The 25,184-nt window shown below is 43.7% G+C and overlaps 2 protein-coding genes across 3 annotated transcripts in view; one reads left to right on the top strand and one right to left on the bottom strand.

Moving 5' to 3' along the window:
* Nucleotides 1-7,405, bottom strand: part of LOC135369039 (lysosomal alpha-mannosidase-like) — a 106,211-nt gene extending 98,806 nt beyond the window's left edge. Inside the window, exon 1 of the mRNA XM_064602651.1 lies at nucleotides 7,176-7,405. Coding sequence (XP_064458721.1) covers nucleotides 7,176-7,325 — 150 coding nt within the window. The 5' untranslated portion in view covers nucleotides 7,326-7,405. The remainder of the gene's footprint in view (nucleotides 1-7,175) is intronic.
* Nucleotides 7,406-11,956: 4,551 nt separating this feature from the next.
* On the top strand, nucleotides 11,957-25,058 carry LOC135369038 (uncharacterized). 2 transcript variants are annotated; one of them, XM_064602648.1, is made up of 18 exons: nucleotides 11,957-12,066; nucleotides 12,977-13,049; nucleotides 14,353-14,412; nucleotides 15,476-15,505; nucleotides 16,000-16,077; nucleotides 18,393-18,437; nucleotides 19,490-19,540; nucleotides 19,841-19,941; nucleotides 20,007-20,115; nucleotides 20,564-20,643; nucleotides 20,750-20,917; nucleotides 21,052-21,221; nucleotides 21,322-21,448; nucleotides 22,068-22,159; nucleotides 22,618-22,657; nucleotides 23,363-23,440; nucleotides 23,514-23,627; nucleotides 24,234-25,058. In XM_064602648.1, exons 1-18 carry the CDS (start codon nucleotides 11,972-11,974, stop codon nucleotides 24,439-24,441), a joined length of 1,719 nt encoding a protein of 572 aa, XP_064458718.1. In that variant the 5' UTR covers nucleotides 11,957-11,971; the 3' UTR covers nucleotides 24,442-25,058. The 2 variants fall into 2 exon arrangements, with proteins under 2 accessions (XP_064458718.1, XP_064458719.1); XM_064602649.1 differs by lacking the exon at nucleotides 15,476-15,505.
* The last annotated feature ends 126 nt before the right edge of the window (nucleotides 25,059-25,184 follow it).

The following is a 25,184-nucleotide window of genomic DNA, read 5'->3' as shown; positions in this document are numbered from 1 at the left end:
TCCTAGCCAACCATTATCTCGAATGATATCGTTATCTGCCCTGATTTGTTGAAAACGGGGGGCGTACGCCATTTCTGTGACACTTATGCTGTTCATAATTGTCACAGAAAAGGCGTACGCCCCGTGTTTTCAACAAATCAGGGCAGATAACGATATCATTCGAGATAATGGTTGGCTAGGAGCGAGCTATGCGGTGAAGTTCATTTTTAAGAGTGTACGTTTAGTGAAACGAAGATTAGTAGACGTATGTTGAAGATTATACCTTCGAAAATCGCACGATAATTATTTCCTTCGGTTCAGTTATCTCGTGATGAATTGCGAAAATAAAAAAGAAATCGCCGACCTCTAACCTTAGCCCCGGTGTTAATCTTATGTGTCATATACATCTCAAACGTCGAGTAATTCCTCGGAGTTTATCGTTCGAAACTTTTGCATCTGTGCATAAAACATCTGTCAACTTGTGCGCGAGCAACTTTACCCTGTACTTTACTGCGTGCCTTCACTCTTAAAAATGAACTTCACCTCATAGCACGCTCCTAGCCAACCATTATCTCGAATGATATCGTTATCTGCCCTGATTTGTTGAAAACGGGGGGCGTACGCCATTTCTGTGACACTTATGCTGTTCATAATTGTCACAGAAAAGGCGTACGCCCCGTGTTTTCAACAAATCAGGGCAGATAACGATATCATTCGAGATAATGGTTGGCTAGGAGCGTGCTATGCGGTGAAGTTCATTTTTAAGAGTGTTCGTGTGCATGCTGATTAACTCACTAATCACCAGATAATTTGTTCGCGCGGTGCACGTCTTCTCTCCTCACCGCTATATAGGAACCTCCATCCCCCGATGATCAGATATCCTTCCCACAAATTAGCCTCGGACCGCGCAGACGTCTCTGTAGACAATAGGCCCGTATTTTTCAAGGGCGATTCGATTCACCGTGCCGGAAAATTACAATGTCGGGTAAAACCCGGTACTTAACCGCAGACGACGCCCGAGAGGAAAGGAACATCCAAAAGAAGCACAAAATGTTTTCCCTGTGAAACACAGACCACGATATCTAACACCGTCCTGGGCTTGTTTGTCGCATGGTTCGTGCTCGGCTGACGACGAGAAAGACGTCGTGTCGCTATTGTTTCGCTCGCCTCAATTTCTTTTAAGATTTCACGGCCTTCTTATTTTTTCCGCAGCCCGACCAACTTTTGACGCGATTGTCCACGAACGAGAAGTGTTTCTTTTTCAAACGCTATATATCCAGACAACGGCAGAAATCTTGGAGGGGGGAGGGATATGTTTATCATATAAAAAATATGAGGGAAACATTAGCCACCGCTACGGCGGCTTGCTATTTCCAGGAAAGGAAAGAAAGGAAAAAAGGAAGGGAAAGACAAATAAAAATAAAACAAAGAAAAAGAAAAACGAACAAACTTGGAGTGATTGTTTGTGTTGTGTAAAGGCCCCGGTGCGGTTTTACGTGCACTCTTAAAAATGAACTTCACCGCATAGCACGCTCCTAGCCAACCATTATCTCGAATGACATCGTTATCTGTCCTGATTTGTTGAAAACGGGAGGCGTACGCCTTTTCTGTGACACTTATGCTGTTCATAATTGTCACAGAAAAGGCGTACGCCTCCAGTTTTCAACAAATCAGGGCAGATAACGATATCATTCGAGATAATGGTTGGCTAGGAGCGTGCTATGCGGTGAAGTTCATTTTTAAGAGTGTGGTTGTTTTACGCTTGCTCAGGGAACGCTATGTACGTTTAGTACTAATCATTCTGCCAACCACTGCCACGAATGATGGGTTAATCGCTTTTGATTCGAAGAGAGGGGTGGGCGTACGCCTTTTTGTGGCAATTTGGATATGTGAAAATTGCCACAAAAAGGCGTACGCCCCCCTCTCTCTTCGAATCAGACGCGATAACCCAATCATTCTTGGCAACGGTTGGCACACAGCGTGCTATGGGGTGAAGTTCAGTTTTTAGAGTGTCCCTTGGCGCTGTTCACGAATATTATCATTACGAATAAAATTCGTTCTTAAAACAGAGGGGGGGGGGGAGGTGTCGAAGCAGCTTGCCGTCGTTGCCCGCGTACGAATGGCATCGTCACGACAGAACTTAAACATAACTTTACCACATAGCACGTTCTCAGCCAACCACTATCCCGAATGACATCGTTCTGCCCCCTGACTGGTGGAGATAAAAAAAATAGGCATACGCCCTTCTTTGGCCCTTATACAGTTACGTTAATTGTCACAAAAAGACGTACGCCCCGCGCTTTCCACAAATCAGAATCGATAACCGTATCCTACCGTGCAATGGTGGCCTTCACAGTGCTATGTGATGTGATGTGATATAAAAAGAAAAAAATAAGGGGGGATTTAAGTCAACCGTGCTATGTGGAAACCTGCGAAAACTGGGACAACAAAATGGGAAGACTAAAACGGAATTTTCCTTTTTCTTTTTTAAGTGTCACGTGCCAGGAAGAAATGTATGTCCGTCATGACTCAGCTGGAGCCAACTCTAGCGCACAGCTGTGGAAACAACCACTTCACTTTCAGCAGGATTACCTCTCCCCACTGGTCTGTATTTCCTCGTGTACATGCTAGACTTGTATGCCGTGTGTGTGTGTGGGGGGGGGGGGTATATGTTTAATAGAAAGAATAGAGAAAAGAGGAAATGTCAGCCAGGCTGATGCCGCTTGTTATTCCACAAAACAAAATTTAAAAAAAAAACAAAGAATCTCAAAATAAACGTTAAAAAAAAGAAACGAGGTGAGAAATGAGACTCATGCTATTTATTATTATTATTATTATTATTATTATTATTATTATTATTATTATTATTATTATTATTATTGCCAACTGAATTACAAATTAACGCTGTCCCCGAGAAGCCACACACACCGCCGGAGACGCTGCTCCTACACTCTTAAAAATGAACTTCACCACATAGCACACTCCTAGCCAATCATAATCTCGAATGATATCGTTATCTGCCCTGATTTGTTGAAAACGGGAGGCGTACGGCTTTTTTGTGACAATTAGGAACAGCATAAGTGTCACAAAAAAGCCGTACGCCTCCCGTTTTCAGCAAATCAGGGCAGATAACCATATCATTCGAGATTATGGTTGACTAGGAGCGTGCTATGCGGTGAAGTTCATTTCTAAGAGTGTACTCCTGATTACAGTGCATTTCGGGACGTCTTCAACTGCAACTGCCTTCAGCTGGCCCGTCACCATTTGGATGTGGTCTTCAGTTTCTATAAACGTCCACTTCTGAGGTGGAATTTGAGTTTCAGGAAAAGTAACGAGACTGTGAAGAAAGGCGTAATGGACGCTGCGGAACCCCTTTGGAATACCCTTTTTGGCCAATGACTCGGTGACGGAGATTGCAGTCTGACAGGGAGCGCTTTCTCGATGCAGTATCCAAGAGTCCGCAATCTCCGGATGAACACGGTTAACTCTGTTCCTTCGACGGCTTCACGATAGTACTGTTGATTATGGTTACTACAACGATCGTTCTGACTATCACATCTCACGAGAGCGCTCACATTGGTCACGTGTTCCGCACTTTTTGACGTGCAATATCTTTTTGAGAACCAGGCTCGTCTTCGACGCTCTCACTGGCCATCAAAAAATTCTCGATGCCACCCATAAACATCTGTCCACTTGATAGAGTGTGCTCTCCACAAGCCTGTAAATACTTTTTTCGGGAACGTTAACCGTTCATAAATCGAGGGTTGACTGTACAGGGTGTCACCCTATAAAAGTCTACCCGCGCCGGCATGCCGTGCTCGCCAATTACTCAATGAAGGTGGTACAATGTGTTGCCTACGGGTATAAAACTCATAAGGACATTCCATCATGGTAAATATCGAAGTAATTGAGCACCGTAACGCAAAGTTATAGTGCAAAACGTGAGGTTCCCGTAGTCAAAACAGACAAGATGGAGCCTTTCTGCAGTTAGCAGACGACATCTCTTTTGGGTGTCGTCTGCTGAGTACGTCGGCATTTTTCGTTCCTCACGTTGATTACTTCCGAGCAAAATACGACAGTTCCACAAAAGCGAAATGAAAACTGCAGTTCCATCCAGCTGGCAGGATATGCGACACGTCGCCGTCTGGGGAGCAGCATGTCAAGTGCTCTTCTCAACGCCGCCATCTTGATTGTTTTGACTACGAGAATTGCACGTTTTGAGTTATAACTTCGTGCTCCGGCGCTCAATCACTTCGTAATTTACCAAGATTAAATGTCCTTATGAGCTTTATATGAAGATCGCGCAATGTGCCACCTGCATTGAGTAATTCGCGAGTACGGCATGCGTAAGTTTCTGACAAGGGCAAGTACAGTTATGGATTTATTACGTCGAATACGTGTCCCCTATAATAAAGCGCGTAACTACATCGTGCACGTTTTGTTGCTTACAACCTTTGAGAAGCGCATATGTTATACGTCTCCGGAACAATAGCAGAAATATTGCTACAGGAAGCTGTCTACTAGTGAAACCTGCCTATAGCACGTGCCTGTGAAGGTATGTGAGGTTGTCTGGATGATAGTTAGCAGGCTACGGTTGCGCACCGCTCCTATCTATACGGATGCTGATAGTAGATTTCGGTAATATATGGTAATGGAGTAGATTTACGCGTAAATAAATTTTAATAAACGATTATATAGTTTACCGAGTAAACCGGCGTAGTTTTACACTTCGATAGAACCATTTAAACTGACAGTTAAATAGATAACGAAACATAATCCACGATGTGCACATGATATGAATCATCTTCGCTACTACCCTATGATCTTAATGTCTTCTTATCTTACGTCATCTTAACAGTGTGACACCGCTCGATCATTCTTGATATGTGGAAGACGGATTTTTTGCGATAATTAACGCGTACCTCATTTGGCACGGGCGTACGCCTTTTTGTGACATTTATCGCAACTGCGCAAGTATCGCAACTGCGTACGCTTCCCATTTTCAACAAATCAAGGTGAAGAACAATATCATTCGGGACTAATCATCGTCATCATCATCATTCCCGGAGTTTTCCACCAAACTAACTGGTGCGAGTGATGTGGCCTCACTGTGGTCAATGTGGCCTCAGTGATGTGGCCCAGTGATGAAGCCAAAATCTCCTTTTTATTTTTCTTAAAACCAACTCAAATCAATCAAATTCGAGATTACACTCTTCAAAATGAACTTCACCGCATAGCACGCTATTAGCCAACCATAATCTCGAATGACATCGTTATCTGCCCTGATTTGTTGAAAACGGGAGGCATACGCTTTTTTGTGACAATTATGAACAGCATAAGTGTCACGAAAAAGGCTACGCCCCCCGTTTTGAGCAAACCAGGGCAGATAACGATATATGATTCAAGATAATGGTTGGCTACATTCGTAAAAATGAACTCCACCGCATAGCACGCTCCTAGCCAACCATAATCTCGAATGATATCGTTATCTGCCCTGATTTGCTGAAAACGAGAGGCGTACGCCTTTTTGTGACACTTATGCTGTTCATAATTGTCACAAAAAGGCGCACGCCTCCCGTTTTCAACAAATCAGGACTGATAACGATGTCATTCGAGATGATGGTTGGCTAGGAGCGTGCTATGCGGTGAAGTTCATTTTGAAGAGTGTAGCACGCTCCTAGCCAACCATCATCTCAAATGATATCGTTATCTGCCCTAATTTGTTGAAAACGGGAGGCATACGCCTTTTTTGTGACACTTATGCTGTTCATAATTGTCATAGAAAAGGCGTACGCCTCCCGTTTTCAACAAATCAGGGTAGGAAACGATATCATTAAAGATGACGGTTGGGTAGGAGCGTGCTATGCGGTGAAGTTCATTTTTAAGAGTGTAGCAATTAATGGGGGGGGGGGGGGGGGGGTTACTGCAACTCCAGTGGCTGAAACACCTTGTGACATCATCGTCGTCACGTATTTATTGTCGCAGTTCTTTATTTATTAACACGAGCGTGATTTATTGACATTATTATATGAACGTGACTTATTAACACGAACGTATTTTATTTAAAATTACTGGCGTAATTTAAGTTACTGGCAGCAAGTCAACAAACACCTCACGCTTGAAAATTGCAGCCCTATTGCTTCGGATATGAGCCATTTCTAAATGCTGCATATTATACACCTTGTTTTGCTTTCAGTATACTGAAATCAAAACACGCTGTATGATATGCAGCATTTAGAAATGGCTGTCTAAGAAAAGAAAAGAGAAATAGTTTTCAGCATCCAAAAAAATTGTGCGCGCTGTGAGTGGGTTATAACGGACGGTTAGGAAGCGCAGAAGGACTGTGGAATAGTAAAAATTTTATTGCGGGCAAGAGAATGTACTGCTCTTAACGAGCGCCCGTAATAAGCATGCAGCTTTCCGTTTTCATCTCACTCGAAGACCTTGAAAGTCTTACTACGCCTTACATAATAGCGAGGCGTAATGCATATTAGAGAAGGCAAAAAATAATTAGGAAATTGAAAAAAAAAAAAAGTATCCCGAAGATCTTTGTTGCGACCCAGCCCCAGATGTGTTCGACGTTTTCAATGAAACAGATACATCCGCTACAATTAAGCTTCGAACCGCGTATTACGGTTCACTTAAATTATGTGGCAATTTAGCGGTCTCTCAATCGATCCTATTTTTGTCTTTTTTTTTACCAGCGTTTTTGTCATCTGCAACTTCCCTTTCAATTTGTTTCGTTGAGAAGCATTGCTGGGATTTGACTCACCTCACGTCATGCAATAATGCGTACCTATATATTGAAGGAGTGTCGAAATACCCGAACAAAAAATCGTGTGCCTCGTACAAAACAGCCTCCTGGCACCATCACAGACATTGTGTACCTTCGCAAAGCCGGGTAAAACATTTGTCGAAACAACATATTTCCGACACATAGATTTGAGCCGATTTCTTTTTCCCACCCATATAACGCTTTAAATCCCATTTTTGCCGCGACGGACAACACTCAGAATTGCAGAAACCAACGCACAGAGCGCCCATCAGAAGTGTCGTCTGCTATACGAAGTGTCAGGCAGACGTCCGTTCGCAAAGCGACATGGACACTTGTCACCTGCGTCAATGTACAAACCGGCTTTTTGCTGTGTCGCCGAGACGTTGGTTATCAACGAGGGAAGAAAGCCACGCATTCTTACCTGGTAAAGACAAGGTGGATCATCGCGCGCCCGTCTCTCAGCGGCCTCCCGATGTTGCACACCAGCCAGTGCGGAGCACAGCACAAGGGAAAGCATGCCCGATAGTAGGAGCATACTTGCGGCAGCTACAGCGACCGTATCCCTCCACATATCCAGTGCAACTGGCAAAGAGCAGGCATGGTCCTTCCAGCTCTTGCGCTCCTTCCTGTCATCAGGCTGCTCGCGTCCGAGGTCTCCCTCTCCATCGGATCTGAGAGAGAGAGGAGAGAGGCGGCATTGTATAGATGGCGTTAGGTGTCTAGTTCGGCGGCGGCGGCTGCTGCTCGGATTTTGGTAGCAGGAAGGAAACCTTCGAGCGCTTTGTTTTCTCAGCGTTCTTGCACAGAAAAGATTTATTGATTGTCAGTTATGGGAGGAGCGCAGACTACTTTTTTTTCTTCGGTACGATACTTTTACTCTGGCTTTTGTGGTCAGCGTGTCTTATATTTTATGCTGCCAGCTTATCGCGGATGCATCTTTCCAGTTGATAATTGAGTAGAACATACAGTAACGCGGCATGCAAGCTAGCTGGTGCAATTGCGACGACGGCAGCATCTCTCCCCCACGTAAAGTTCCCATACACACTAAAAACAGAACTTCAGCGCATAGCACGCTGTGCGCCAATGCTGAGCGGGGATTGGACACCTTTTAGAGAAAAATTTGCCACCAAAGCGGGTCATTTGTTGCAGTAATTAATTGGTTTCGGTTTACATATTTTTGTCGCGGCTGGTCGCGGTGAAGCGCAAAAGGACGCTCTTTCACTCCCATGTCCACCAATAAATCGCGTCCTTTTGCACTTCGCCGCGATCAGCCTCGACAAAAATATGTAAACCGAAACCAATTAATTACTGCAAGAATGACCCGCTTTGGTGGCAGATTTTTCTCTAAAAGGTGTCCACTGAAGGCCCCAAAAGGGGTAGTACCCATTTTAATGCCGACGGCGCTCTGCTTTAGAAGTTAAGTTTTTCATGAAACTCATTCGAATTTTTATTTAAATAATGAGCGCTTCCCACTCATTCACACGGTGTGCAGGTTGTAGACGGTATTGGACGGATACTTGTAAAGAGAAAGTTCTTCTATTGTTGTACCGGTTTGCGAAATATTTAGCCCAGGGTTTTAACTTAGACACCCTGTATATGCACATTCCTTGTAAATGTCCATACCGTAACGCTCGGAACATAAGCGGCAGACGACATCATTGCAGCAGGCGTTTTATATCATCAACCTTAGTGGCACAAAACGAGCAACGATTTGTGAACGTCTCAGAAAGGTTTTGGCAAGACTACTTTTTTTTTTTTTTTTTTTTTTTTTTAGAAGACGTCTTCTATCCTGTCTACGTGACGTCTTCTAGCTTTGGTTAATGTGACGCATATTAAAGTCTCGAAGACGTCGTCGAGTCCGTCTTGAGGATGTCTACTATACATGTTTCTATGTTATTCCAGGACGTTAACGCAGTACACCCTTTCTCCTGCCCAGACAGAAAATTCAGTCCTCTGGATATCCATCAGATATTGTCCTATGGAGATCTGCCCTCTTTTTCTTTTTTTTTTTTTACCTCAGCTTACGTCACCACACACATACGTTCGTTATCTGTTTCTCGTATCTCCCACAGCGTTTCGAAAGGTAGAATGAGAAAAACACAGGATTTGGGTAGTCCAATGGAACTACCCTCCACAGAAAATATGCGAGCGTCCCTCAGGGGCCATACATTCTCGTCAAAGTAATGGACCTCGATTACTTTGCGTCTCGCCTGTCATTGGTCGTTACGTGAACAAGGCGTGAAGAACAGAGGTGAATGGCACGCCCGCAACCAATAGTCGAGTATTTGGCCCTGCCTCCTTCGTCCTCTATCTACACTCTTAAAAATGAGCTTCACCTCATAGCGCGCTCCTGGCCAACCACCATCCCGAATGACATCGTTGTCGCCCGTGATTTGTCGAAAACGGGAGGCGCACCCCTTTTTTTGTACTATTATGCAGTTGAATGCAGGATCAAGTGCACTCTTAAAAATGATGGTGATGGTGCTGGTGGTGGTGATAGGGCTTGCCGTTGTTGGCCTCACGTATGTGGGCAACTCTTAAAAATGAACTTCACCACATAGCACGCTCCTAGCCAACCATCATCCCGAATGACAACGTTCTCGCCCCTGATTTGTTGAAAACGGGAGGAGGAGCCTGTTTTGTGCTCACTATGCACGGTACAAAATAGGCTCCTCCTCTCGTTTTCAACAAATCAGGGGCGAGAACGTTGTCATTCGGGATGATGGTTGGCTAGGAGCGTGCTATGTGGTGAAGTTCATTTTTAAGAGTGTGCTCGACTATGGACCTTTTTCACATACGCCTCGTATCCTAGCGGATCTCCAACGAACCACGCTCGGCGCGCGTCAAAACAAATCCACAAAGGACCAAAACCGGTCCGCAGTGGGGCCGACAGGCTCCACCGCGCCGTTCGTGCGGTCTCCCCACGAAAGCCACGGTCTTGAAGGGTTACGATGGTCTCTGAAAGGGACACGACCTTCGGTCCTATACTTTTCTTTCAATAGGAGGCAGCGAACAAGTGTCCATTCGGTGAACCCAGCTCTCCCCTTATTCTGATTTGTTTCGGTTTCAGTCTGTCTGCCAACGTCATGATGACGTTTCTCGGGTATAGATCTATTGCAATTCTACGCCATCGAGGACGCTCTCCTACACATAGCGTCAAAAGAAACCCCGACTTCGTGGGTTATTTTCTCCGACTCAAAATCTGGCCTCAAAGCAACGCAAGGTTCGACGACATCCTCACTTGCGCCGATCGTCTACAGTGTTATCGCAGCCGAAACAAATATCTGCCGAAACAAACGGTCACAAATAACATCATCATCCAGTGGATCTCAGGCCACTGCGGTATCAGTGGAAATGAGAAGGCGGACCAAGCTGCTCACCATAAAAAAAATAATAAAAAAAACTACTCGTAAAACCGATTTCACGCAAACCGATGCAAAGTACTTGCTCGCCTCCTTACGTAATCGCCTCTCTAAAACCATATGGACAGGTTACGTCATGAATCACTCGTTCCTTGCGCGAATCGACCCCAACTGCCCATCGAAGATGCCAAGGCCGTTTGAGTCCGTCATCCATCGCCTGCGACTCGACGTCCCGTTCGCAGCAGCGTTCCTTCATAAGGTAGGTGTCGGTCTTTTAGTGTTGAGAAGGTACTGGGGAGCTGGTCAATGCAAGCGCCAACAACCTGAGCTGTGTGCACTGACGAACTACCTCAAGGACATACGTTGCTGAAATAATCTTTTAAATCATTCATTGCTTTCGCCCGTCAAGTGTACTGGAACAGCTGGCCGCACCAGTGCGACCTACGTTTCTTTTTTTTCTTTTTTTCTTCTATTCTATTCGCTCATGTTGTTCAACTTATACATGGCTGAACTAGAAGACAGGCTTCTGAAAGCATCTGAAATACTGGAAAAATAGGGAACGACAGGAACTAATAATTCCAGGACTAATGTATGCGGATGATGTCCTCGGATCAAGAAACGGAACTGCAGGCGATAGTTGACCTCTGTGGGAACTTTGCGAATGAGAGGGGCCTACATTTTAACACCAACAAATCTGCGATAGTATGTCTGCGTAGAAATTCCTCGGAATTTAGACGTTCAGGGGCCCAAAGTGCCAAACCTAGACTCATATAGATACCTCTGGAGGAGACAACACAACCAAGTCTACAAAAGTACGAACAAAAAATCCGCGTAAAAAGACAAAGTGCAAAAGGGGTATCTCAGTAGAGTATCCCAGGGGCAGAGGAGCCTCCATTACACGCAAGTGGTGCAAGTGGTAAGGGAGCTCTGGAAACTGGTGGTGGTGGTGAGCAAAGGCGCAACGACACCAGGAAAGGAAAGGACAATAAGAGGACAGTAGGGCCTAGAAACGTATATATATACGCACGGAGACGAAAGGCGGCATGGCAGAATTGATGTAACTTATATTCGCATGTCCGCGCCTTTGTGCTGGACCCTCGTTAGAAAGCGGCCCGATCCATCCATCCAAGCGTCTATAAGCTTCCGTAAACTCGAGAGTTGATATAGCCTCTAAGTCAAAACGGAGGGTGAGCTCTAAATTACACAAAGAAAGAACACCGAAATAAGGTATTACTGGGAGTATCAACTCGCCACACACCGGTGTTCCTTACTGCTTTTAATTGGTTTGAGACATTCAGCAGGTACCATCGAAAGTTAACTTACGCAGTGCCCACCATCGTCTTCCTTATACGTTTTGAACAGGGATGGTGAAGACGTATTAAAAACGGAAAATCGGTATACGTCAAGCAAACATAAGCGGAAGACGTTTACAGGAGGCCTTCCTTGGATATGTCTTCAACACAGAGATGGCAAAGACGTATTATAAACGGAAAATCGGTACGTTTTATAAACGTACTACAAATTGCGACGTCTACGTCTATGCCTTCTATCCTAGTTTGACTAAAAAAAAACGTTTTTGCGACCTTTCGTGCTACTAGCTAGGGAAAACACTGAAGAGAAACACATACTTGAACAGGGAAATGTTCCTGGAATTCAAGGGATTTTCCAACTCAGAATATGTTTTAAATAACAAGTATGAAAAACGAACACTTCAGAAGTCGAAAGATTGCAGACGTCACGCACGACTTCGAAACGAGCGCCAATCGGGAAAGCGTCCAGACGCCGCAGACGCTTCTCGACGCGTTTCCGCAGCTTCCCTGTAGGCGGCGCAGGTGTCGAATAAACAAAGACAGCGATGGCTGCCGTTCATCCTGAACCGCAGTATACTGAACCGACGGAAACATTGCCTTCAGGATGGGAATGCCGCTTTGATCCGAGGACTGGCCGAAAGTAAGCTGAATCTTTAGCAGCTATCAACTATGTCCAACGCTTACGAAGTGTCAGCTGTTCAACAGGAAAAAAACAATGAAGCCTAATGCGACGCTTTCTGTCATATCGATCGTCTGACCAAGATGTAAAGAATATGTAGACGCTCGAGTGAAGGACAAAGCTTGTTAAGTCTTATTAATGTCAAAGTCATGTCATCGGATCTTCCTGTTATATTCTGCCCGTCCCCTTCGTAATGCGGGAGGAGGACCAACTGTGTCAGGGAGGTTGTACTGCGGTGAAGCCAACCTGCACCGACAACATTAATTCTATTGACACGAATTTTGTCGTGCCAATCCTGTGGATTTCATATCAAATATTTAGACGGCACACTATCTTTTCACTTGCGATCTGCAGGCCCTGAAAATATACATTTTTGTCTGTTGCACTTGGGAAAACTTGTAAGTCGTGCATGTGTAAAGTCCTTCAGGTTACTACTTCTTCTTTTCTCTCTCTCTGTTTTACCCTAAAAAGTGAGACACTTACTGTAGTGGAGTCAGTGGCGGATCCAACGGGGAGGGGGCGGTCGCCCAACCGCCCCCCTCCAAACGTCAATTTATACATTGTTTTTCCCTCTCTCCCTTCCCCCACTAGGCGCATCGACAAAGCAACCCCCCCCCCCCCCCCCCCAAGCATAGGGTCTGGATCCACCCCCGAGTGGAGTACACTTTTCAACTTATCACTGTAGCTTTGCATAGTTTTTTCTTGAGCAAAAGCTCTCTTGAAAGAAGCCATCAATGTACTCATTTCCCTTCCTCAGTTGCCCATGCAGTTGCAGGCTCCACAGTGAGCTCTGGGAGACAGTGGCTCAAATTAGATTGTGCAAATTGGATTTGTGCTTTGCTAGGTTCTGATCTTTATTTATTCCGTGCAGCTACTTTATTAATCATCGTGAACACACAACAACATGGGAGGACCCAAGATTGCGGTATCCGCAGCTGCAGCAGGTAAGGATGCGCACATCGTGTTAAAATGTAGAGCTCAGATAGTGTGCATTCGTAACGTCCGTTCAAAAAATATTCGGATAACCGGTCGGATTTTTTATCTATTTCTTAAGCGCTTCTTGATTGGGCAAAGCTTCAACCAGTCTAATTAAACCCATTATGGAAACCATCAACGGAAGAAACTTACAATTCTAGAACATGTCAAAGTGGTCTGCCCTGTAGCGAGAGTTATGTGTGCACACTATCCACTGTTTTGTTTTGTTGTACACGGTCTATACAATATTTCTGGTACTTCCGAAACTTGGATAAATTCTGCAAAGTATGAGCAAATAAATATAAATATAAATATACTTTGTAGATTTTGACAAAAAATCCAAAGCTATACAAGTTTATTTGTTAAATCTCCTGGAAGTAGTATGCACCATAACGCGCACGTTGTCAGTATCAGAACTGCCATATTTTAACTCGTTTTGGAGAGATACGTTGCATCCTTCAGATGAACCGGTGCTAGTACGCAGGATATATGGCACGTTGGAACCAAAGTTCACATTCATGCAAATAATTTGGATTGTAAAAGCTCATTACTAGTGGGCGCTCACAGATTATCAATTATACGGCACATAACACAAGATTCAATGTGATTCTACTCTGAACAAACAAACAGAAAAACAACAAATAAGAAAGTTCTTAGCCATAGAATGGAGGGACGTGAGGGATGCATTCCATGCTGTAGTCATCCCATCTACCTTACAAGGAACAACAACTTTATTGCCATGATGATTTGGGTGTTTCTTCAACACCGGCAATACTCTACCCCTTACTAAGAGAACGGGAGCTAATGGAAAGGAGATCCACTGCCTTCGCATTAACCAGTGACAGTTGTGAAATTGTATTTCCTTTAAGCTATTGCCAGCTGTGTTGGAAGAAACTTCCACAGAGAACACTTTGTTGGACGAGCTGCTGAGGCACGCACCGGAAAAACATTTCTACTCATTATATTCGTGAAACTACAGTAAATAAACGCAAATAACTTCTGTGACAAACACACAAAACTATGATAAAACACCCGAGATTGGGGACACTCAAGGACACACTGTGTCGTGGTTGCCTTTCACTCTTTGTGTCCCCAATCTCAAGATTTTATGCTCTGGAAGTGCGCTAAACTATGCAAATTTATTCGCTAAATTTTTCTTTAACGCTTCCGTGCAACATTCGCATTGACAGCACCTTGAGCGCAGGCTCTAAGAAAACTCACCTCAGTTCCTGTACTTGCATTCCTGTTCTGACGACTGTGGTTGTATTCCAGACAAGCTATGCAAGGTATTACCTCTATGGGAGTGGCAAACCGACGCCGGGCCAACCAAAGGTGACAACTCTTTCATGTGCTCTTGGACCAGTGCCAGAATCGGGCTGTCTCAAGAGAAACGCTTTCAGACTTCCGCTAGCTTGTCGTCCAGGAATGTTGATGTCAAACATGCCGTAACGTTTTTAAAATACCTTCGTAGAACCATTCTGCACCTTCTTACGAGTAATTTTTGCAGAATCTTAACGCGATAAATTTTATTTTGCGTGGCAGAGAGAGCTGAGAAATTTGCAGCTTAGGTGATATTTTTCTGTCAGAAATAAGAAATGCACGTTGGATCTTCTGCGCTCCTACAACGAGATTTATTTATTTATAAATACCGCGAGGGTCATTATAGATATGGGGAGTGGGAATGCTGCGTATGTAACAAAAATAATGTAGTTAAATATGGTTCACAAAAACAGTAGTGATCAGTATAACATCAATGATCATCCATTATCACTAACAGCATTAAGAAAAAAGATGTGGACGGACAGAAAAATATAAATAATATATAAATGAATAAAATAAATATAAATTACAAAAAGACAGTAATAAGCGGTGATTCATATGAACAAAAGATAACTCACTGTAATGGAAATAAAAAATCGAATATAAAAGAAGGAACGTATACATGTAATTTAAACAACGTACATCAATGTTATCATGCACGTTATTTCGAATACATAGAGAAAAATTTCACATTTTCTAAGGATACTTGTGTTTGGGTTTCAGCAATTTCCTTTGGTTCTTTTTGTTTAATGATAATAATGCCAAGATTATTTTCAACTATCGTTCTCTTTGTATGTCGTCCTGTCTTCTGTACCGTTTCCAAGATCCTCAATGTGTCATTTACGACTGCCCAGAGCACTGTTGGTCTGTTTATGGGAAGCGCGTAACTACTTTGTATGAAAATTTACCGAGCACGTAGTCTTTATGGTCATAAGAGAAAAGGTACAGTTGAAGCATGGCGGTCATCGAAAAAGCCAGATGTCTGAAGTGTTGTACTTGTCTGTTTGTATGTTCCAGCCTCAGAACAATTACTTTCCATCAGAAAAGATACATTGTCTATTTTCTTCTCTTTCAGCAAAAGTATTTCCCAGATGACCTAATAACGGTACCTTTCATCTTGTTTGACATTGTGCAATAGGATTATGTGTTTTTACTTTTCGTTTTTATTAGCCATATTTTATAAACTCATTTTGTTGCTTTAGTTTTTTGTAGCGGACCGGATATTGCACTGACTGTTAGCTCTTTATTATCCCAACTTTGTAAGTTTCAACTTTTTAGTGAACCGATCATTACGTCTCAGCTTTTCATTAGAATGTGATTCTGGTCTTAAATGTTTTATTTGATTGATTTCTGCTCTAGATTTTTATTTAAATAATTTTTTTTTCGTAGCTTTTCATAAGCTGATTTATATTAGGCTGACATTTTCAGCTCTGGCTTTTGGTCGGACTCATTTTTTTAATGTCAGCTTTTTATGATACCTTTATCTCCTTAGTTTTTTTTTACTTATTTTATTATATTATTATTATTTTTATTTTTTTTTTCAGTTTAGCTTTTCATGACACTTCTCAGATATATGTACGACCTACTTGTCATTGGCAGGCTTACCCACCCTACTACGGTATGGTATATTACCCTCCTCCTCCTCCGCCGGTCACCACCCTCCCAAACTCCAGAACAGTGAGTACTACTCGTTCAGTGTACACGAATGTCTTGTAAGGTCAACGATGGCATCTCTGCCCATGTGCCATGAAAAGACCAATCATTCGATAGTCATTGATAGCAGATGTATTTGAAAGGGTTTCGTGAAGAAACAGAATCATGACTCGAAAAATATTTAAATAAATAATAATAACAACAGTTATATCTCATGAACACCTTGGTAGGATGCACAAGGAAAACGCTATAAAGCAGTAGCTTTGTGGCTTTTAAAAGTAACCTAAGTTAGTATAATAAAATGAAGAATATTATTATATCGTAGCATATGAATATTAGTATAGTCCTATTATTATTATTATTTATAACAAAAATGATAAGAAAATTTTGATAATTTTGATTGGTCTGCACACAAAAATTACTGAGCATGGATTGGCAGCATTAAGAAAGTATGTATTTTGGTGACAAGGCTATAAAAGATGAATGTGTGAAATGCACCTATACGCACACAAATCTGCCAGGAATTGCACGTAAAATACATTGTTATTTGAATAACAGGGTATTTATTTTTATTCGTTATATAATTTTTATTTAAAAACTAGCAGAGCAAAATAGATGGCGATTTTGCAGTTGAGTTGCTCTTACCAGGCCAGGCTGACATCCTCTCGAAGAAAGCGTGCAACTACAAGAAGACTAATTACATGAAATTCATTAATGAACTCTTTAATTAGGATATTTCGGGCAAAAGCGGGAGATCAGAACGAGAGACCATCCTAGTTGAAAACCATTCCACGTTTAAAAAAAACTTGAAACACACACAAGCGTGAAGGTACCCACCCCCGAATTTTGATACGCAAATTAGCCGAAACCGAAACTGCAGCGACCTGGAACGCAGGGGGTACAGCCAACGCCACCTAGCTAGAGAAAGCCTGCTTACTCGTCGCCATGACAACTATGGGTCAGCCAATTAGGATCGTGTTTTCAATGGCGGTAGCCAATCACGTACGTGCATTCAGCGGTCGTGGCCATGAAGACGAACCACCGTCGTCTGCGAGTAGTGATTGAACGTCCCCGCGTACGAAATGGGAAAACTTTGAAATAGAGCGCAAAACGGTCCCATATCTTTCTCAAAACTGATTTTGTGGAAAGTGCGTTGCACTTTTTGTCTATGTATTCGGGTCTGCGGGTTCCAAGTTAGCCGCAATCATTTGAGAGTTCTTGAACTCGCAGAACAGTAATTCGCAGTAGCAGACGATTTCTGACTTTATGCGTCAACGTAGCGGAGGAGGGAGAGGAGGCAATAAGAAGGCCTTCTGTACCTAGGTGGCGTTGGCGCAGCCCTCATTTCACGTCAGAGGGTCGCGTGATTTTGAGCGATGATTGGAGTAGGTGCAGACCTGCTGGCCAGATCACAACCGCCTTCCCGCCCTGGTAACCCTCTGTCGGCGAAGGTGGTGTTGCTTCCCAGCCGCGCTTTTTTCAATTTCCGCTCATTTGCATATCGAAATTCGGGGGTGGATATCTTCACGCACGTGCGTGTTTCAGGATTTTCTAAACATGGAGTGGCTTTCAACTAGGATGGTCTCTGATCATTCTGACCTCCCGCTTTTGCCCAAAGTGCCCTAACTAAATGTGAATTTGAGCTAATTAGTCATCTTGTAGCTGCATACTTTCTTCGAGGGGATGTCCGCCTGGCCGTAGAACTCATCTGCGAGAACGGCATCTATTTTGCTCTGCTAGTTTTTTTTTTATAAATTCTGTAAGCAGAATCTCTGTGAGACAGGGGAAGTCAAGTTCCCACTCGTTCCCGCGCCGCTTATGCTACTCGAGATTTTTAAAATAAATTCTGTAACGAATAAAAATAAACAACCCGTATAAATAAATACTACAAGAATGGGAAGCTGAGTAAATGAAAACGTGATTGAATAAATAAAATCTTCATACTATGTTCATCCTATTTTTCTATTTCGATGCTTCATTGCACTGCACTTTCTACGTATTAAATTTAATTAAAATGAAGCAAATATTATTATTTTCTGTTCATTGTTTCTTTCATTTGCTAACATCACAATATGATGTGTCCAGTCGTCAGGCATTTTTTCTGATTTCCTCCCTTTTTCAACATTTCAGTTTCTTGCCATGTTTTCCCATGATTCTTTGCAGCAGTTTACTTTGAAAGGTACGAAGTTCCTTGTTTACAAATTGCCACTCTTGATTTGGTTTATGTAACGTTCTAATTGTTTGATGTAGATTTTATGCACTTTCTTAGGTAACAGAGTACGTTCCAAAGCTAGTATTTATTGTGTATCTGTTATTAATGCCAATACCGTTCTATGTAGGGGTCACCACGGGAGGGATTCTACACGACCGCAGCAAGGAAAGTGGTACGTGTTGGTGTCACTTTATGTGCATGCAACGAGAGTTACTTAGGGAAGAGTACTCTCAAGAAAGAAAATGGAGCAAGAGCTATAATGTAACTCGTTCGGAGTGCTTCTGCTATCTGACACTATACAAAAGGAAATGCAATTAGTAAAAATAGTCTATGTGTAGTCCATAATTCCACATAGCAGTCTATAACGTATTATACGTGTACTACTACAGTGCACACAGTAGCTTGAAATACAGCAGTATGTGCATTGTCTAATCGTAGACTACATATAAAAGCTGGACCTATTAATGGGGCCCATATCAATAAAAAAAAAAAAAAGGTTTTACACGTTGTAAAAAAGATATGACCTTGATTGAAAGCTTTACTGCACTTTGAGTTTGACACTAGGTTAATCCTGGCCTGCTTGCCATTATTTTCTACTTGCTATCTTCGTTGCATGTTAGCACATGCACAGGTTGCCAAAAGCATTTTGGTGTGCACATGCAAGTGACATGTTCTCCTAACTACTCAAAAGAAGTTACCCGAAGTAAGCAAACTTCATACAAGTTACAAGTAAATATGCAAATCCTGCAAAAATCTGTCTTATAAAAACCGAGTAGGACCAGATATTCTGTCCAGCCTCCCTGCATGAAAAGGCGGGAGGCAGCCTGAGCTCAGGGGTGTGCAACCCCCCCCCCCTTATTTCTACCTTCCAATGCCCCTCATGAAGAGTGAGTGATGTTAATGAGCCTTGAAATGAGTAGTTTCATTTTTTTTTATTCATTTCATTCGATTTTTGATTCTAAAATACAACCACCAGAAAATTTGAAACACCACGTGACAAAACACCCTGCAATCACGGTGCACAGGCACGCTGTCATGTGGAATGTTGCGTTTGATTGTCAGAACGTTGGAGTTACACTTCAAGAACAACAGTTAGTTGATCAATACTGTGCAGGGTTGTGGTGCTTTATTCTCACTGCCTCGTCTGCTCAGGATACACGCTTTTGCCACAATTATGACACGTGTGGTTGCAGCTGAACGTATTATTTGTGTTGCACATTTTAGGGAACGTACTCACCCTACTTTGGAAGCCCAAGGGTTCCATTTCGCTTTAAGGTGATATATTTTTGCTCTACATATATTGCTGTTGTTTGCATGGTGCTGTCAATTTTTGTTTGCATCGAGGCATGTGTAGGTATGTGTGGCTATATGATGCATCATACAGTACGGTAGGCAAGCCATAGTAAAGGTGAAACAGCTGTCAAGAGTGCTCCTGTGGCCACAACATTTCAGTAACAAATGTGTGCTATAGTGCAGCCCGTGAGATTCAGCCGACATATCTTTTGGAGACTAGCTGTGGCAGTTGAGAGGCACCCTTCATATTTAAAATGTCGCGTGTAACCATGTTCTGCACAGTCTGAAACAACTACCGTCCCGGTTGATGAACGGCTGCTGGTCAAGTTGTGCCTCCAGTTCCCTACGGTTGAGGAAGGACACATCTTCACCCTGATAAAGCAGTAAGCGCAAGACTGAGTGGCCAGCTCGTCTTTGTATGTCTACATATCCGATGCTTTCCCTTCAGGTACAACAATAGGGAGAATGTTGTTGTTAGTGCTCTGATGGCGGAGGGACACCCTCGTGCCCAGATACATCCAAATGCTCATGAGCACATCTCACCGAAATTACAAAAGGTAACAAAACAAATAATGCAGCATGATTAACCGAGCACTACCGATTGCATCCAGTCAATAGGTTTGGCTCTTTTTTCTTTTTTTTTCTGCGTCGGCCAATATACAGCATGTTCAGAGGCAGACTTCACCGTTATTTCTGTATGAAAATACAGATTTTTTTGTGCACAATTTGAGTACTCAAAGACTGTACGCTAGTTATTTTTTTCTCTTCCTGCCAGTCTGCTTACCTTTTGACTGCACAAATAATGCTTAAAAGGTCTACTTTCCTGCTCACCTAGAGGGACCTCGGTATCCGATGAAGCAACCAGGATCCGTTTAATTTCTGAATGTCCAGTACACCCAAAAATGGCCTCCTACGAATAGTGAATGAAATACTGAACCGCGGATTGATTTTGTGGCAGGTATATTTTTTGCATTTTAAACATACTTTTTTTTACGCTGCTTACAGATTGATGAAGGTATCGTGTGCAAACTACATGGATATTTTCCTAACGTAGACCCGGAACAAATCCGAGCCCTCCTGTACAAGTGAGTTGAACGATATTTTTTTCTTAGTTTTGCGCTTTCTCGGCAGACTGCAGCGAGTAAAGAGGCAGTCGTAAAATATCACTCCCGCTTTTTTTAACTGCAAAAGGCATAACAATCAAGAGCACGAGGTGATCAGAACTCTGGTATCTGGACCTGGGAACTACATAATCAGACACCAGAGCTCTGCTTCGGGCTCACCCAAGATGAAGCTGAGGTACCTTAAGCTGGTGTACCCAGAAGCAGACGAAGCTCTCCTTTTTAACATGCTCTACAAGTAAGCACCTTACGTCGCCAGCATACATTCCATTATTCTCCTCGACGTGCCGATTCCGTTGGCGCGGAGCTTGTGTTACTTCAATGTAACATTCCACCTATGTGAATTTCCCTCTCTGTGTCTTCACTTACTAGCTGTGATAACAATGCCCAAGAAGCGATAACACGCTTGGGAGACATGGGCTACAAGAAAAAAGACGCCCCCTTTGTCCGCCCGACCCCGAAGAAAACGCCCCCTCCTAAGCCCGTCGAAGTGCGCCGTCCTTCAGTAGTAATTCCACCTAGTGGTGCAGACAGGCAGAAAGGTGGGCACACAATATTTCCCATTCTTATCAATACGTTATTGATACAGATACAGATACAGATAACTTTTTTTCTTTCTTTTTTTTTTTTTTTTTTTTGCAGTGCTAAATCGCCTCCAAGACCAGTTTGCTGCAGTGTCGCAGACATTGCTTAACATGGCTCTTGAGAGCAGTAACTACAATGAGGAAAGAGCCGTGCAGTTCCTCAACGCCATGACTCCCCAAGACAGGTAAGCATCGATTACTCCCTATAATTACTCCATTTTCCAAGTTAAACTTAGTCAAAAATGAGGCTCGAACCAGACGACGCCGTCGTCTGCTTTGGCGTCTGCAAAGTCCGTCTTCTGCAACGTAGTGTGCGTCAGTCTCTGCTCCGTTGTTAGTTAGCTCAACGGAAGCCACCTCGATACAGAAGGCCTGCTTAAAGCGTCCTCCCACTCCTTCACGTGTAGACAGAAAAGTCTGCCAATCGCAGTAGCCACGCAGGATGTCAGCCAATCACTGCAGACGATTTCGAAACCCCGGCTCTCTGTGGCTACCAGTGGCTGTCCATGCGGCTGATGGCGGCTCGTCTCCATAGCTACGGCCATTGAAAGCAACGTCGTGATTGGCAGACTCTTAATGTTACGTTAGGTCGCTCAAGCGATCAGGCTTTGTCCCTAGGTGGTGTTGGTTCAACCCCGGGGATTATGGCACAGACACAAAGACAAAGCAGACGACAGTATTGTTTGACTCGAATAAACTGGTGAAATGCACGGGGGTGTCAGTACCATTGTTTATCGGTTCAATTTGTCTGTAATGCAACTGAAAGAAAAACTATATTGAATCGCCCTGTACAACAATCTCCAGCCGTCCTTTACCCGGAGCAACTGCAGAGGTGAATATGGGAGTGAGGGAAGCTACCGCAGATTCAAAGGCAGCACCGTCCAGTGTAGGGAAGGGTAAGTGCATTATTCTCCCTGAATTTTCCCAGACATCCTTTAAAGGAGCAGTGAAAGAGTCTGTGAGTGGCGCCGCACTGTGTCCGTAGCGGACAAATTTTCAGTGGGAAATGATACGTTGCAGCTGCCCTCTATGCTGATGTGACATCCAAGGTCACGGTGAACCACTCATGGCTAGTTTTTGAGAGTGTTTTGTGAATGCAATTGTGTAGTTACAAGACACCAGTCAGACATAATTTAAATTGTTGCTTCTGCTACCTGCATTCTCACTTTCATAACACTGTCCATGGAGTTAGTGCACTCCAGTACATTGTGATGAAATTATTTATTTTATTTAAATATTTATTTCACTGTACATTACATAGATTATTACGTCTTGAGACTGGTTCATCGCTACAACCGATTTCCTGGTGTCACCAACTTCAAACTCCCTCGCCTTTTCTTCTCTCTCATTCTAGGGGATGCATCGAAGGATACTCCTGCTGTTAAAATTCTGAGGTGTGTAGCCTGCAGAATCGAGGAACTATTACATGGCATTTCAGTTCTCCGGTGTTATGCATGTTATACTGTCTCGTGTACAACAGCGATAGTTTTACTTAAAGGACAACGGAAGCGAAAATATGCTGCAAAGCTGTTTACCTCATATTGCGGTGTGTACCCAAAACATGCGGAATTCGACTGAGATTTACGTATATTCGGTGAAATGCCGCCATAATCGTGATATAAAATTCAGCTGCGGAGCGCTCTAAATTTCGTTTCTGTTGTTCTCTAAATACAGCGTTACATTGTCTTTGCTTAAGTTGCTAGTTTAGCAAATCTAGTCACCGAAAATAGTCCATGTGTCCCCTACTGGGTAAAAGTTGAGTCACACCGTTCGTGCAGGGGCTGCGTGCAGCGGGGCCTCATGACATCGGACACAAATTAGTGTACTCCATGGTTGTAGGTGCTGCATTCATGCACGTAATCAAGTAGGAAAGAGGTGTAACAAAGACTTTTGACTCAAATGTGTGGCATAGACACTTCACAGATCAGAAAGCTGAACCTACTGGTGGCGATGTCACTGGTGGGACACCACTGGCAGTAAATTTCAGTTACGACTAATTGGCAAAATTATGGTTGTCCAGCTGTATGTGAATGTAGGAGACTTGGACTCTAACCTCACTTGACTTTGGATTTGACTTTGGATTTTTCTTCACCAAATAGTGACAAGGCTACGTCTCCTCCGCCAAAGTCTGCGAGCGAGCGTTCCTTCAGGCCGAAATTTCTTCGAAAAATCTTCAAGTGAGCGTCCCACTATTCTCCTTGGCAACGCTTTCGTGTTGTCCTTATCACCAATATCCATCTTTCCTCGAAGGTTCTCCAAGGGTACGAGCACGCACGAAGATCAGCAGCCTCCGCCAGTTAACAGAATAACTCCTAAGGGGCCCAACTCCTCTCTGCTTAGGGGACCCAATGATAGAAATCTGTTGTAAGTTGACTTTCTGGGGGACTGAGCTTTGGGGTGCGGTAGAATTTTAAGTTATTGCGGGGTGTTTCGGGCATTACCAAAAAAGACAGTGATGCAGATCAGTGGGTAAAGACCATACTGGGTGAACAAGCAGCAAGAAGAACACGGACGAGAGAGCTACTCTCTTGAGAAAAGGAATGCCGTGGCTGTGCGGACATCTCGTAGAGTTACAGGGCCTCTGGATGGCGCCTTTCCTCCTCTGAGTGCCGCACTCTACTCCTCCGCTTAGGGACTCCTCCGCGACGTCACGCCACCGGAGCTCCTGCGGCCACGGAAGCAGGGCTCATCTTTAAAATTTGTTTATTTAACATCTAAGCACTTTTCGGACGAAGGAATTAGCTGGGTAGATTGTCGGCCAATGTCGAAGCTAGTGGTATCGGTCTCATAGACGGGTTTCCAGCTTCCAGTGAACACATTAGTTGGGAGTGGCTGTTGTCCTTCTCATCTTCCCTAGTCCTTGTTGTCCTTCACTCAGTATGAATCGTTACCAACTACCTTGTTAGAAACCACTTGTACCAGGTTTTACCCTAAACCCTAAAGCTCCAAGTACGTTCTCACATTGTCCAGGAGGGAGTACCTTCCCTGGAAAGGACCTGACCCGGACAACCGAAGGGGTCCAGACCCTGCTTTGCACCACGGCCCCGATCCAAAGAACCTCACCACCAAAGACAGCCGAGCCAAGGGGTCGTTGTTCCGACGGGGGCCCCTGCGGGACATCACCTTTAGGTCCTTACTGTCATCCGAAAACTCTTCCGGCGACCAGCAGCCCTCATAGTGATTCTCGCATTTGTGGCCACAAAGTATCTCGTAGTACATTCCGGCGCACAGTGCACCAACCCATAGGGGTGTGCGCCTAGGGGGGTGTACTCGTTCTGATACTTCGGGTTCCGTAACAGTAACCCGATGCAGCTGATCTCCGATTGGTTCATGTCACACCCAATGCGAGGTCGTCGTTCCTATCTCGCAGGGTTTGGTGCACGGAAAGTGTGTTTAAAGGAGTGACATTTGGGATTGCTCGAAGCCTCGCTTACTATGCCGAGCGGTCTATCGGAAGCAACCGCGCAAAATATTTTTGCCGAACAGTGTTTTCACCTCACCCATTGTCTTACGGTATCCAGGTAGAATGGAGAGGTATTCTAGAGGGTCACAACTGACATAGCGTGAAAAACCGGGACAACGGGACGAGCACGACACAAACGCTTTCTACAACTGACTTTATTCTACGCAGGAACATTCGTTTTTATAGCTAGATGTTGACGACTTCCACTGTTCACTTTCAAGGATTCCAGTTCTTTCGTCGATAACTCAACACGCGGGTGGAAAGTGAACAGTGTTCACTTTTCAGAACCTTTAGAACAGAAAGTGAACAATAGAAGTCGTCCACATCTAACTCCAAAAATGAATGTTCCTGCGTAAAATAAGGTCATTTGCTAGAGGGTGCTTGTGTCGTGTCCGTGTCGACTGATGTTCTTTGTGCTCTCCCATTTTTGGAACGCGGACAATTGTTCGTATGCAAGA

The sequence above is a fragment of the Ornithodoros turicata genome, chromosome 9, assembly GCF_037126465.1.
Source record: "Ornithodoros turicata isolate Travis chromosome 9, ASM3712646v1, whole genome shotgun sequence".
In the NCBI taxonomy this organism is placed as follows: Eukaryota; Metazoa; Arthropoda; class Arachnida; order Ixodida; family Argasidae; genus Ornithodoros; species Ornithodoros turicata.
The sequence above is the reverse complement of the archived record's forward strand: the minus strand, read 5'-3'. Positions and strand labels throughout refer to the sequence as shown.

Coding starts and splice junctions, on each gene's coding strand:
- LOC135369038 (XM_064602648.1), top strand. CDS start 11,972: ATGGCTGCCGTTCATCCTGAACCGCAGTATACTGAACCGACGGAAACA. Junction 20,116..20,563: donor TCTCACCGAAATTACAAAAG/GTAACAAAACAA, acceptor CGCTGCTTACAG/ATTGATGAAGGTATCGTGTG. Junction 20,644..20,749: donor ATCCGAGCCCTCCTGTACAA/GTGAGTTGAACG, acceptor TAACTGCAAAAG/GCATAACAATCAAGAGCACG.